At 42.3% G+C, this 15,366-nt stretch overlaps 1 protein-coding gene across 1 annotated transcript; it reads right to left on the bottom strand.

The window, feature by feature from the left end:
* Window positions 1-3,455: 3,455 nt before the first annotated feature.
* LOC134462777 (guanine nucleotide-binding protein G(t) subunit alpha-3-like) lies at window positions 3,456-14,515 on the bottom strand. Its single transcript, XM_063215985.1, has 8 exons — window positions 14,392-14,515; window positions 11,511-11,553; window positions 10,549-10,690; window positions 8,716-8,873; window positions 7,800-7,928; window positions 5,940-6,069; window positions 4,912-5,065; window positions 3,456-4,214 (listed from the first exon to the last, which is right to left on the bottom strand). The coding sequence occupies exons 1-8, from the start codon at window positions 14,426-14,428 to the stop codon at window positions 4,027-4,029; spliced, it is 981 nt and encodes a 326-aa protein (XP_063072055.1). The 5' UTR covers window positions 14,429-14,515; the 3' UTR covers window positions 3,456-4,026.
* Between the last annotated feature and the right edge of the window lie 851 nt (window positions 14,516-15,366).

Below are 15,366 nucleotides of genomic sequence, written 5' to 3'. Positions count from 1 at the left end.
ATGTGATTCGCGTAGATTAAAATGTTTCTTAACAGTAAACTTCTGTTCGTTGGAAACTAACACAGAACCATCACATACCAAACAAAGATTAAGTACAAACAAATTACATTACCTTTACCACATTTTCTGTGTTCTACCGCCACCTCCTGGAACTAAGTAACTTCTAATAGAACTAAAGTCAATGGGGATTTCCATGTTAACGCTCTGTGAGGCTCCATGAGAGCCGCCATTGCTGTGGAAAGATTGGTCCATAGAGGTCTATGGGAGTGGCGTAACTCTGATATTAGATGGCTCTGGGCGGTATCATACTCCCGTCACCCCTGATTGGAGGACGTGGGTTTGGCATTCGCTTGGGACTTTTGAAAACTGCTGAGTTAAGATGACACACGGGGGACACTTGCACTTCCTGTTTTGCTCCTTAATGTGCTTCTATCATGATGTCCTAATTTCATTACATTACATTTAGCAGGCGCTAACCTGCGGTCCGGCAGGTTTGTGTCAAATATCAAATTCAATTATGTTAAATACCAAATTCAATGTTTAATAATAATTGCATGTTTTCATAACTTTGTTTTTTTTTAGTTTAAAATGGTTGTTGGTACAATCATTGTTCTACCCTGTACTGCTATGGCCCCACCAAGTCTGTCTACTGTTTGTGACTAACACCGTGTGCTAAAAAAAAGGCACGTTAAAAAGTGAAATGGTGATTTAGAAAACTCACTCTGCCACTATAATTTCATCACAATCGAATGAAGAAAAAAGAAATGAAAGTAAGTGGGTTTTATCCTTCACTATGTGTTTCTAGTTTAATAGTAGGACAGGCTTCTTGTTCCTCCTGTTTGTGTAACTAATGTAAGGAAAGCAGGCTCTGAAAAAAGCTACTGAGAATAATCTGTGATCTTTGAAGTATGAGTAGTTATGGCATATAATTTAAACAATATTTCCTCATTTTTGATACAGTATTATCAATAAGTCAGTTAACTTCTTAAAGAGTTATTGCTGTTTATTCATTTATTCTGTTATCTCTATGTACCGGTATGTTATTTGCAATTACAATTGTCTTTGTGTCCACTGTTTGGCGGTAGCCCACAGAAATAAACACACAATACAATTGATCAATTGTAAAATATATTGAGATGCTGTTACTTTGACTGGGGGTTGAGGGTCTATTAAGAAGTTGAGGGAATATAGGGTCACTATTATAGCACCAGTATGCAGATCTACTTGTATTCTACTTGTAAGCGGATGAACCCCATGTTCTCTTAAGAGGAAGTGTGAGATTAAAATTGAAGGAAAGAGCAAGAATCAGTTACAGAAAGCAAACAGAAGTACACCACCCTAAGTTACCAATTTAAGTTTTAGGGCAGGTCTTATAAAAAGTAATGAATAATTTAATCAGTTCACAAAATCACGTTTTCCGAATTATGCATTGCATATTCATATGGTACTTACCGTATGTGAACAACAATGTGATTAAAGGGGCATTCCACCGGTGGAGACATGAATATGTTACTGAAAGTGGGTCATATGTATAGTAGAATAGTAACATACATTTCTAATTTGGTGCCTTCTTGGCCAAGAAAAGGCAGAAAATGACTTTTTAGTGCTTGTGGATTTGTGACAACAATCCCCATAATGCACGGCAATGCTCAAGTTCCACAGGCCACACCCAGTTATTTGGGACTCTATGCATCATCCCTCCCTCAGCTTGCAGGCAGTGTTGCCAGATTGGGCTGTTTCCTGCCCAATTGGGCTGCTTAGGATGGTCGTGTGTGGGTAAAAATGTCATTTAGCAGAAAAACCCGCCAAATTTTAGCCATAGAAATCAATAGAATTGGGCAGGATTTTGAGCTTCTAGGCTGGTTTTGAGCAGTTTTTGGGCTGGAAATCATCAGCCTCATCTGGCAACCCTGCTTGCAGGTGCATCACAGTGGGACAGACATCACTGGAAAGGAGAAGCTGGAGCACACTGCAGCTTAGTTTTCAAGACTTTATTTTGTGCACACACGCGACCAACGTTTCTGTGTTGCTACACCTTCTTCAGAGTCAAATGATAGCAAGAGAGAGACACACATTTCAAGACTTGACATTCACAGGTGATCCTACTTGCAGCTTGCCAACTTCCCAAAACAAAATAAAAAAGTGAAAAAAAACAATACACAAAGAACATTGTCAATAAAACCACAGCTACAATTATTAGAAGACCACAGCCGCGATGCTGGAACAATTTGTTACAGAGAGCTAGACATATCGTGTTCCTCATTTATGCCCTGAGGCTCCACTGAATTTAGAGTATGAATCCAAAATGCCTTTCCACAAAGCCTCTCTGTCTAATTGTCTGCAATCTTGTCCTGGTGTTGGGGGGTGGGGTCAATTACCTGCAATGAGATGAGACCAATTTAGCCAAACCAAGTGGGATCACCTATGAATGTCAAGTCCTGAAATGTGTGTCTCTCTCTTGCTATCATTTGACTCTGAAGAAGGTGTAGAAACACCGAAACGTTGGTCGGGTGTGTGCACAAAATAAAGTCTTGAAAACTAAGCTGCAGTGTGCTCCAGCTTCTCCTTTCCAGCTATGACAGTGACTTCCTGGCAGTGTTGCCAGATGAGGCTGATGATTTCCAGCCCAAAAAATGCTCAAAACCCGCCTGGAAGCACTAAATCCCGCCCAATTCTATTGATGTCGATGGGAATTGGGCGAGTTTTCCTGTAAAATGCCATTTTTACCCGCAGACGGCCATCCCAAGCAGCCCAATTGGGTGGGAAACAGCCCAATCTGGCAACACTGCTTACTGGAGCCTCAATGCCAGTGATTTCAAAAGCACTGGGACACTGATCTGTGATACGTCTGTTAGAGCATTAGGTCCAACCCCCTATGGGCGGGGTTGAAAAGGTGGGAAAAAGGCTTGTAGTCTCAACAGAAATCCACCTCTCTTACACTTCCTATGTCGATGATGCAAAATGACCATTTTTACATCATTGACATAGGAAGTGTTAAGAGATGAATGTGGATTTCTCCAATCTCAGGGGGAATTGAGAGATTTTTGAAAGACCATTCAAAAGTATGACTGGGTGTCTATCAATGGAAAGCCTAATGCAAAATGGGTGGAGTGTCCCTTTAAGGCTTATGTCATATGTCTTATGTCCATCTGCAGTGATGATTTGATGTGAGTTTTTATGGCTTGGTTTCACACATTCAATCTTTTACTTTATTGAAGGATTGTCCAATAAGGATTAGGAATCGTTTCCCTTCATCTGCTCAATTTATGGTGTTACTCTGTCTCATCACATACAACTTCAACTTGTAAAGAAGAACACACACACACACACACACACACACACACACACACACACACACACACACACACACACACACACACACACACACACACACAATTTTTCTGATTTTTATGTTTTTTATTAACAGAATAGGCTATGACCATGTACTATAAGACTTGAATGCTTTTCTAATAGCATAGAGAAAATACATTTAATTCTCTCTTCCAAGTCACAAAAAAATAGCAAATCTGTTTGAAAATTACACAATTACAAATGTCCATGTACCAGGATCCTGCAACTATTCAAATGATTTACATAGGCCTACTATTGTACGAGTGGCTCTTGTGCAGGATGTTAACAGATCATTTACAAAAATGTCTCCATCACTATGTGGCCTCACAGTAGAAGTTGTCTAAAAAAAATAAATGCAAAAACTGCAAGAAAAAAATGTGAAACTGGGGTGAGAATACCATATGTATAACTATTCAGAGGCCTGTTAAAATAGACTATTATTTACACATAATTACACAGTGCAGTTGTTATTGGCTTGTTCATGTTCAGTCACATCGGTATCAGTAACTGCCGATTAGAATGGGATTAATGTTACCAAGTAGACACGTTCGAACTTTGTTGGTCCACAAGACTCAATTCAATTGAGTCAACTCAACTCAACTCAATTCATATCAAAAATTATTTCAAAATACAATGTGTGGGTAGACAGAATTGATCACAGACTGTACATCAACTTCACCACAGACCGGCAGCCTTCAGGTTTTTGACGATGGTGTCTGCAACGTTGTTGAAGTTTGTCTTGATATCGTTAGTGTCCGTGGCGTTGATCATGTGGGTGAAGATCTCCTTTTCACTGCTCTTCAAGTGCAGATCCACAAACTGCTGCTTGATGAAGTTGCTGCCCTCATCATAAGTGTTTCCACCTGACAGCAAATGACCAGAGACCAGAGAGTTAACCATTTCTCTTTTTTCATCCTTTCAACACCAAAATAGGTCAGGTAAATGTGTTCTCCGGGCATTTTTATCTGAATCGTGTATACATATAAGGAATGTTCATTAAAATGTGAATTTAAAAATATCCACTGTAACAAGTGTTTAAAAATCGGTATGATGCTCATAAAATAATTGTGCAAGCGGACGCTTTTGCAAACCTCTGTAGGTGGGCAGGTGCGTAGGATATTATCCCAGTGGGGTTGTCATTCAAGTGTAAAGAAATCCTGCACACTGTCCATTCCACCAACAAACTTTAATGGGCTACAACATGAACATGAGACAATGTATTAAAGATTGTTGGTGGAATGGACAGTGTGCGGGATTTCTTTGCTCTTAAAATAATGAATTCATAGACAAAACCTTAGCAGGTGCGCTGAAAAAAAATCGCCGCAAATATATTCTTCCTCTGGGGCTGAGCCCCCACTGTCTCTCAAACCTAGTGACGGGCCTACCTAATGGAATTGAAAATGTAAAAGATGTGCCAGTTGTGCCGGTTAAGGATGATTAGAAACAATACATGTAATACACAGCAAAACAAATAGCCCATAATTAATCAACTAAATGCACTAACATCCAATACATAGAATACACTATGTGCACATTATTTGTAACACTTTATGTACATACCTGTATACTGGGGGAAGCAAATGTTCAGAGGAGATTTTGTGATTTTCTTCTTGAAGATGTCTGTCTTGTTGAGGAAGAGGATGATGGAGGTGCTGCCAAAGAACTTGTGGTTGGTGATGCTATTGAACAGGTGCAGGCTCTCATGCATGCGGTTCTGTAGGAGACAGGAGATGGAGAGGTCAACGACAGGAAATACTGGTACCAATTTTATCTGCATGCTGTGTTCTTATGTAAGCAGATACAAAAAATATCCAGATTTAAAAATGTCTGCATACGTGTAACCAAGGCCTAAAGCCAGCACATTGCTGTAGGCTTATAAACTTAAAAATGAAGGAGAAAGGGGGGAAAGTTAACTTTAACCAGGCATTTTCATATGGAAAACACAAAATGGTTCATATATGGACTTAAACCAGGGGTGTCGGATAAGGCCCGGGGGCATAATGTGGACGGATGTGGCCTGCCAATTGGTTTAATAAGGCCCCAGACATGTAGAGAAAAAAACCCTGAAGAATGTCAAAAAAAGAAGAAAATCTCCATTACAGTCCATTACAGAGGTGCTGTATGTGTCTGAGATTTCAGATTTTCAGTGCTTGAATGAATTTGCCCTTTTTTTGACCACCATTTAGAATCAATAGTAGTAGTAGAGTCCCCTAGGGGAAATTTGTCTTGGGCTTCAATGCTCCTGATATACCCGCTGACATCCACCTCGAGATGTTTGATTAGCCTTTTTGATAATGTTACATAAATGTGTATTTTATTTGTGCTTCCTTATGTTAGCCAACCCGTGAAAGTGCAGCATTCCTTGTGTAAGATTTTATAGAACTTGGTTTTTCATGTTTTCATGTGGGCTTCATGTAGGCTTGTTGCTGGTTTTTCAGGTCATTTTTGGACCCCTCATCAGACACACACACACACACACACACACACACACACACACACACACACACACACACACACACACACACACACACACACACACACACACACACACACACACACACGCCCCTGTTCCCCTGAGACCCACTCACCGTCTCCTCATCCTCCACCAGCACTTGGTCGTAGGCGCTGAGGGAACACACAAAGATGACAGCGGTCACCTCCGCAAAAGACTTGATCCAGCTCTTCCTGTCCTCACGCTTGCCGCCCACGTCAAACATCCTATTCAGACACAGACACGTAAAATGTCCTATTCAGACACAGACACATGAAATGTCCTATTTAAACATCCTATCCAAATGGTCTATTCAGACTTAAGGCACATCAAACATCCTATGCCAACAAAGACGCATCATACATCCTCCTATTCAGGCATGCACACATGATTATATTCAAACATCCTTATGTCCTTTGTTAGGGCACCGCACTGGTGGTTGCTGTGACCCTTAATTTCCCCCTGGGGATTAATAAAATAAGTCTACTTAAGTCTAAGTCTAATTTCTAGACGCATCAAATGCAGTAATCACCGAATTCAGAGATACTGTAGACCAGGGGTCCCCAAACTAAGGCCCGGGGGCCGGATACGGCCCGCCATGCCCCTTTGACCAGCCCTCCAGCTCTCTGCACCTCACCATATGAACTGGCCCAAAGAAGCAATCCTCACAGAAAAAAATAATGTCCGTGTGACCCCACGGGGCACATCAATCATTCCACTGTACACAACAATAAAATATATTTTTCAAATAATTTATATTGTCAACAGTCCTTCCTACAGTTTCATTTTCACAAACCTAGTGTGAATCACCAGAAGTTTTTTGTCTTGTTTCTCATCTCACTGTAATATAAACAGGCCTACCATTTCTATTGTATCACTCATAAACTGTCTATCACCATATTTTTCTAACCTTTCCTTGTTTACATGGTTATTAGAAATTAAAAGGAATAGCCTACCTGTGGTATTTCAAATTGAACAACATGTGAAGTACTCACTTCTTTTGCAAATCACTTGTAATGATGAACTACTTTGTGCTAGAAATTATGGCTATAACAGGCAGTGGCCTAGTATACAGCCCACATGATTGATCCTGGCCCCTGATCACAATTAGGAACGATAATGTCAGAGATTCTTTAAGTATATAGAGATATGCCAACATAATAGGTTTCTATGGGCACCTAAAGTGACCAGGTTCCGGTCTGCCTAAAGGGGCGTGTCATAATGCTCCTAGAATGAATAGAACAGTCCTTAGGTCTGCCTAAAGGGGGATTTCCCCCCCTCCCCCTTGCAATAGTAGAACCCGGAAACAATGGGCCAATGGAACCTCTCTCTTATCTAATCTCTGTGATAATGTGGCCCCCAGAGAAAACATTTTGGGGACCCCTGCTGTAGACACATCAGACATCCACTTCAAACATCCAATTAAGACACACATCAAATATCATCAAATTCAGACATAAACACATCAAACATCCTTTTCAAATGTCACTGCGTGCTGTCATTGCGTGTGTGGGTAGTGTCGCCTTGTGGTGGCTCTTCCCTTGTCTGACCAAAGTCAGCCCTAGGTTTATAGCATATACAGCACTGGATTTTGACAGAAATGTTTTTTGTCATAGTCTGTCATTTTATGTAGCCACAAGAAACAAGTGGTGTTGTTTGAGAAACAAAACTGCACAAACTGATTGTCGGTTTGTAATCCTCCTCATTCAGTTAGTTGCTTTACTGTTACAATAGTTTAATTAACTAGAAATTCAGTTGTAGCATCAGCATATTTTGCCCTCCGCACGCACGCACACACACACACACACACAAACACACTCGCATGCGCGCACACACACACACACACACACACACACACACACACACACACACACACACACACACACACACACACACACACACACACACACACATACAAATACAAATGAAAACTAGAGACCAAGAGAAGTAAGCCAACCTGATGAGGAGGTCCTTGCAGGGGAACTGTTCCTCAACGGTGCCTGCGGTGTCGACGCGGGCCAGGAGCACGTCCTGCTCCGAGGGGATGTAGTTGGCCTCAAAGATCCGATCCGTATGATCCATGTAGCTGACAAAAAGAGCGGTCAACTATTTAGTGCAAGCAAACATGTAGCCCCTTAATGCACGCCGTACCTCCTGTGGCATACGGTAATAGACATTGAAAGTTAACTACTATAGTACTACACTACTATGACAGTGCATGGGGCCTTTAGTAATACATTACGACTTGGTCATTGCCATTCCGGTAACAGCTAATTTGTAATGCAGTGTCTTAAGGGGTTAAACTCTGTGTGTGTGTGTGTGTGTGTGTGTGTGTGTGTGTGTGTGTGTGTGTGTGTGTGTGTGTGTGTGTGCGTGTGCGTCTGCGTGTGCGTCTGCGTCTGCGTCTGCGTCTGCGTGTGCATGCGCGAGTGCGAGTGCGAGTGCGTGCATGTGTGTGCGTGCAAGTGTGTATGTGTGCGTGTGTTACATTTGGAGAAGAAGATTTGTATCCATGAGAGTTGGACAGTCCGTTCCAATTGTCTAGGATATGCTAGAGTAACTTTGCAGCAGCTAAACTTATCTGTGGATTTAATTGTGGGCACAAATAAAGAAGTAAAATGTATGTGTGTGTATGTGCGCCTGACTGTGCATACTCGTGTGTGTGTGTGTGTGTGTGTGTGTGTGTGTGTGTGTGTGTGTGTGTGTGTGTGTGTGTGTGTGTGTGTGTGTGTGTGTGTGTGTGTGTGTGTGTGTGTGTGTGTGTGTGTGTGTGTGTGTGTGTGTGTGTGTGTGTGTGAGACATCACATGCTACTTGTGTGTGTGTGTGTCTTTGTGAAAAAAATAACAAAGTGGGCGCTTGGTAAATACTCACTAGGCTGTACAGTCGTTCACATCATACATGTTAGCACGGTCAAGGCATTGCACGAACCCATCGTCCACCCACAGTCTCTTGATAATCTCTGACATGTCTGCAGGCATTGTGCCCTCCTCGTTGGAACCGGACATGGTCGTCAGTTTCTTAGCATCTGCCTGCAAACGTGCACAGAGGCACAGGACAAGACAGCACATTTAACTTTTCTGCGGATGAGAATGCAGGTCATTTGCTTTTATACATGCAGTGTTTTCAAAAAAATGATTATTGCTGTGTGCTAGATGGTACATATTTTGTGAGGGGGCAAATGATCTTAGGAAGTATGGAACTGCTTTTTAAAATAAATAAATAGTACATAAAATAACCGACTTTTCTAGAACGCCCTATAAATAAATGTGAATTCTGAGAAATCATTCCAAATAGAGAATTTTGAAATTTGGAATGCAAAATATAATTGGAAAAATAAGGTCTTACAAAAATATAATAAGATTCATATTAATTTTTAATACTGGTGTGTATTGAAATGAAAACATTTAAAATATCAGCACATTAAAAATGTTAACACTTATATTTTGCCATTTCATTGACTTGATGCCATCACATGTTTTAGCCACCAGTGTAATGCCCATCCCCCGCCCGTCCCCCCTCAAACTACGCCCCATGTGGTGAGTTGCTTCCTGTTGAACTGTCAATGTGCGTTCCAATATGCGACCTTGCGTCCTCCACCTGTGCTTGTGGCCTCGTACCAGGAAGTAATATGTCATGACATCACTGACAACATTATTATATTTCAATATCTCGCAAAAGCTCAATTGTAAAGTCATTTTCTCTTTTGCAAACTGGATGGTGAACGAAGGATAGTCCCCAAAAAAATGTTTTGGCTAGGCTGACAGAGGGGAAACACAAGTGGAGGACGCAAGGTTGCATATTGGAATGCACACTGAGCCACACTCTATTTGACACTCTGGGATTAGGGCTGCAGCCTCCAGGGCAGGCATCCTCAGTGCCTTCTTCTTCACCTGAGTGACCTACTCTTGTCCTGAGACCACCTCTAGGCTCTATTTTAACTCCTTGCGCACCTAAGGAGATTATAGTCAATCTTTGCAACCAAAAGAGTGAGAGTGAGCGTGCCGACACGGAAAAAATGCACAGTTAATTCAACGCTTAGAGAGCACTCTAGGACCAAATATACTCTAGAAGATGCTAAATTAGCACTGCATTGTTAATGTGAGTTTTCTTGGAAGTGTCTGCATGATAGTGAGTGTGCGTATGTGTGTTTGCAAACGTTCGATTTACCACCTATAGCTGCATCTATCAAACACATGGTTGTGTGTGTGTGTGTGTGTGTGTGTGTGTGTGTGTGTGTGCGTGTGTGTGTGCGTGCGTGCGTGCGTGCGTGCGTGCGTGCGTGCGTGCGTGCGTGCGTGCGTGCGTGCGTGCGTGCGTGCGTGCGTGCGTGTGTACGTGTGTGTGTTCGTGTCACTGACCTGTGTGTTTGTTTGTAGTGGCTTGATTTACCACCCAGCTGTATCAATTCTATGCATGTCTGTGTGTTTGTCACTGACCTGTGTTTGTTTGTATCCACAAGCATATTTGTGTGTGTGTGTGTGTGTGTGTGTGTGTGTGTGTGTGTGTGTGTGTGTGTGTGTGTGTGTGTGTGTGTGTGTGTGTGTGTGTGTGTGTGTGTGTGTGTGTGTGTGTGTGTGTGGACGTGTGCACATGCGTGTGTGTGTGTGAGTGTGTCTGTGTGTGTGTGTTTCTGTCTGTGTGTGTTAGTGCATGTGAACACATGTGTGCATGGGTATACTATGTGTGTGCATGTGTGCCACTGACCTCTGAGGTGGGGTTTGCAAATTTGATCTCTAGGGGCTCCATGCCTCCCAGCACGGCCAGGGTGAACTGCAGCACGTTGGACCAGATCGTCCCCCTGTGCTCCAGCCTCTCCTCATCCGTGTGGCCACCCAGGTAGATGATTCTGAGGAGGACATTGCATTGCGTGACTGACATTATATATTACATTGCATTACACCACACTAGACTACATCACATTGCAAAAGACTACATCACATGAATGAAGTTACACTACATTATATTGCATTATAAACATGTCATTACATTACTCATAGTTGAAGCTCTCAAAATGACTAGCAGGACTAAGCAAGATGCAACACTGCCAAGAAAAAGAAAAACTGCTGGAAGGTGCTCCACAGGAGCTACAAACAGGGCTAGTGCAGGTTTCCCTAATGGAGCATGACAAATTGAATTTGGATGTGGTTTTCACCCTGCTACATCCTGTTTCATTACTGCTGAAATGATTTTGGAAACATTATTTAGAGGTTCAAAAAAGCTATTTATTATAGCTGTGATCTCATAATGCGCACCGCTCCACCTGTGGAACGCTGTCTCATCCGTAACCCCAGTGTAACCCTGTGCACTTTGTTTGCTCTGGTTGCACACTCACTATGGCTGCTGCACTTGTTTGTATTGCATTACATGTATACTGCTTTACTCTGTATTCACCTCATACTTGCTTTATGTCCTCTTTGTAAGTCACTTTGGATAAAAGCATCCGCTAAATGTAATGTAATGTAATGCATTAGTCTATAAAAAAAACCCACAACAACCTGTACTATACTACTATGACATTGCACATTAGTAGGCCTAATACATTATGATTTGACCATTCTGGTAAGAGCAAATTTATAATAGGGGCCGTGCATTATTATAACATTAGTTAGAGGTTCAAAAAAAGCTACTTAGTGCAGCTTTAAATAAAGCAACCAGGATTCACTCACTTCATCTGTTTCAGAATGGTGCTCTTGCCAGCCTCATTGGCACCTGTGGGAACAGTACACACACACACACACACACACACACACACACACACACACACACACACACACACACACACACACACACACACACACACACACACACACACACACACACACACACACACACACACACACACAGAAATATCGTCTTACTCAGTGCGGGCATGTGGGCCCTCTCTAGGGCAGCACTTGGCATTGCATTGGCATCCACTCTCCATTGACTCACACTGTTTCTGCCATCAGCAGTGCACTCATCAAAGACAATTGTGTCAGCCACTAGACCAGACACCATCTTGTTGTCTGGCCTAGGGGCCCATGAAGTCATAAACTGTCCCTGTGCATAACGCATGTGCTAAGACTTCAGTGTATATTGATTAGTTGTCGTAGATATTGTTCCTGTTAGATGAATTAGGTACAGTATAACCAAGTGGTGTAAGTAGTATGTTACAACGTATAACATTATGTAGGCTATTTCTACTTAGGTTAACCCATTTAAGCCTAAGGCACCTGCAAAACCGCCCGCTGAATGCCTAAGCCCTTTTTGGAAAAGGTGCCCTCAGCCTATAAAAACCTAAATATATCAGCCTCCGAAGCACATAAAACAATTAAATGACTTTCATTTAAAAGCTAGGAACCTCATATTGCATTAGAATGTGTTCATTCAGCTCTAACATACCCACAATTCTAATTAAAAAAGGTCAAATCTCAAGAGCCTGAAAGCATCCATGCACCATCAGCAGTAGATGCAGCATCAGGCTTAAATGGGTTGGGGGCTGATGATTACAGGTGTGTACAATCAGAATAAGTGCACAATTTTACATGTTGATACTTGTACAGTAGTCACACTAAAAAGACACCATAAAATAAAGTGTTACAGTATAGTTACAGTTGTAATTATTATTGTGTACTAATTTACGTCAGCGAGAGCGAGACCCTAACTTTTAGCTGTTCTTTCCTAACTTTGCTTCACTGAAAGCTCGGGAAGATGACTGGTGAGGTGTTGCCAGGACAAAAAGGCAAGAGCTCCATGACGTGATGTCCTGCGTAGCAGAGTTCAGTAAGAGGCTTATTACATAATAGGCTTCCATTGATCCCACTTGATGACAAGATAGCTGGTTCTTGACCTGTCGCCAGAGCCAAGACTTTTACTTTAGAAATAGCTCTAAAATGGCTTCCCTGTAGGACACATTATACTATCAAAATACAACTGACTCGGTTTGTTGTGCCTATACCGGCCACCCTACGTGCATTGTTCTATCAGTGTGCTGCACATGTCTCAGACTGGGTCTGCAGTGCAGATCATGTCTGTAACCTCTTGTGAGATAAAAAGCCGGGCCCCATGCCAATCACCAGCCTCTTCCACTGTAACCTCTGGCCCCTGGTGTTAAGAGTGTGCTCTTGTCTAAGTAAATGGCCTAGGTCAGGGGTTCCCAACCTGTTTCAACTTGGGGCCCAGTTCAGGGCCCACCTCTGAAGCAATCAACAATACCACTCAAATGGTCAACAGCAGCACACACACACACACACACACACACACACACACACACACACACACACACACACACACACACACACACACACACACACACACACACACACACACACACACACACACACACACACACACACACACACAGAGAGAGACACAGACACACACACACACACACACAGAATTGCGGCCCACCAGTGGGCCCTGGCCCACAGTTTGAGAATCACTGGTCTAGGTAGCTTAACCCAGCAGGCAAGCAGCACTTTAGAGGCATCAAGACTGCTGAAGAGGCTTGGGGATCACTGTCTCAAATAGGAAGCATCAGAGGAGGATCAATTAAAGGATTTGGACTGAGTGGAAGAACACCACTCACACTTTCGCTTTGGTGGACCCATAGATGGCACTGCAGACTGCAGCCAAATTCTAAGGCTATTATTTGAAAATCTATTGTCCCACTGTGCCATGGAGAGGTTAGGGATTAGGTTGGAATGGATGGGTAAACGATACATAAAATTAAACCAAATTCCAACAAACCCTTGCTACTGTCTCTGGGAGTGGACAATCCAAAGTGTTGCATTTGCTCTGTGTTTTTGTTTGTTTGTTTGTTTGTTTGTTTGTTTCCTATCCTAATTTCTGACTTAACAACCAACTCTAATGGTAATAAATGTCATGAGCCTGGGACTCACACACTATATAAAACAGCATTTCCAGACAACAGTGATTCCTAAAATTCAGTAATTGAGCAGCCACATTTATGCTAAAAGCAGATTCGCATCAAGTTTTGCAATCTTTGAGGGAAAATATGTGTTGTTCTAGATGTAAAACAAGTGCATGCGTGATGTATGTCCTTTATGTACCCTTTCAACATCCTAAGCAGACATGCGTGCATGAGTACGTAATCTTAAGGCACAGGTTAACAAAAACCTCCAAATCTGTTTTTCCCCTTCAACTTTGCATTGCAACTTTTTTTTGGTCATGGTGGATCTCCTGATTGATGTCTTGATTGAATCCAAAATGAAATACTCATTCTTGCTCAAATACTAATTGGATGCAGTTCTGGTAAATGCTCCGCAGCTTGTCAAGGAAAGATTAAACTCACAGGCTGACAACTCACAGACTTAAGGAGCACCATTATCTCCATTTCATCCTTTGAAGCTAGATTCATTATCATTAGAAAACTGTTTTGCTTCGATCACCCTTAGTGCATTTTTTTTAAAAGGCAAATAACAGTCCAGTGACACACTCAGGCACCCAAACTATATGAAGACCACAGGAAGCTAAACACCTTCTAAACCATCTTCTAAGAGATATCTTTTTGTTTTGTTAAAATAATAATCAGGTGCAAGCTCTTACCCAGCAGTAGAACCTTCACATTTTTGGGCTCAGCCATGTTGTTCTTTGTGTGGTGTTCCTCTTCCTCTTCTCAGTTGTCTTCTGTGTGTCTGTGTTTGTGCCCTGGAGCAGAAATCTGTCTAAATCCCAGTGGTGCTGAGGGGGCGAGCTGATGATGCCTTGAGGCGATGCGTAGGAGGGGAGTAGGAGGGGACTAGTAAGACCAGTGACACGACTGTTGATGTCAGAGGGGCCTAAACGAGGCCAGTGTATGTAGGACGTCCCAACGCAAACACGGCATGTTGTACCGTACGCAGTTTACATCCAAATCCCTCCCTCTCTGACTGTGCCAGAGGCTAATCATGAAAGACCTTCTGACCTTTAACAAGTCTTTGCGGTCCAACACCATTGCTCTTTTTGTCTCAGTGTGCTTGCGTAGTGTGGCTACGGGTGCGAAATAAAAATAGACAATCTAAAGGAGACGTGCTAGAAAGAGTTCTCTGTTCGCAGACTAGTAGGCCTGCTTTCACAGAGACGCCTGTTGAGGCTATTGGCAGGAGTAAACCTGCATTGACGTTACCTCATTTGGACTGCTCTTGTGAACAAGACTGAGAAGATAATATTTACTATCTTCCCAAAATGAGGTTGTATTTTTTTTTTATTTCCTGCCTCCCTGCCTGCTTGCCTGTCCGTCTGTCTGTCTGTCTGTGTCTGTGACTGTCTGTTCTTTTGTTTGTGAAACACATTGTAATATAATGTAATGAAATAAAGTGCATCGAAAAGTATCATTGTGACATTCTTTTCTTTAAAAAATCGCATTGATAGAAAATGAAAATCACACTGATTAAATTTAGGAAGGTGGGAGGTGGTGTGTGTGTGTGTGTGTGTGCGTGCGCGTGCGCGCGTGTGTGCGTGCACAGAACTGCTAGGCTTGGGTCCGACCTTAAATGACCTAATATGACCCACGGACCACTGGGCTCCTACTCTTGGCTGTTG

The sequence above is a fragment of the Engraulis encrasicolus genome, chromosome 14 (assembly GCF_034702125.1).
Source record: "Engraulis encrasicolus isolate BLACKSEA-1 chromosome 14, IST_EnEncr_1.0, whole genome shotgun sequence".
Taxonomy (NCBI): domain Eukaryota; kingdom Metazoa; phylum Chordata; class Actinopteri; order Clupeiformes; family Engraulidae; genus Engraulis; species Engraulis encrasicolus.
Note: the sequence above shows the minus strand (reverse complement) of the source record. Positions and strands in the feature narration are given on the sequence as shown.

Coding starts and splice junctions, on each gene's coding strand:
- LOC134462777 (XM_063215985.1), bottom strand. CDS start 14,428: ATGGCTGAGCCCAAAAATGTGAAGGTTCTACTGCTGG. Junction 10,691..11,510: donor ACCATTCTGAAACAGATGAA/GTGAGTGAATCC, acceptor TGTCCTCCTCAG/AATCATCTACCTGGGTGGCC. Junction 4,215..4,911: donor TTGCTTCCCCCAGTATACAG/GTATGTACATAA, acceptor ATTTGCTGTCAG/GTGGAAACACTTATGATGAG.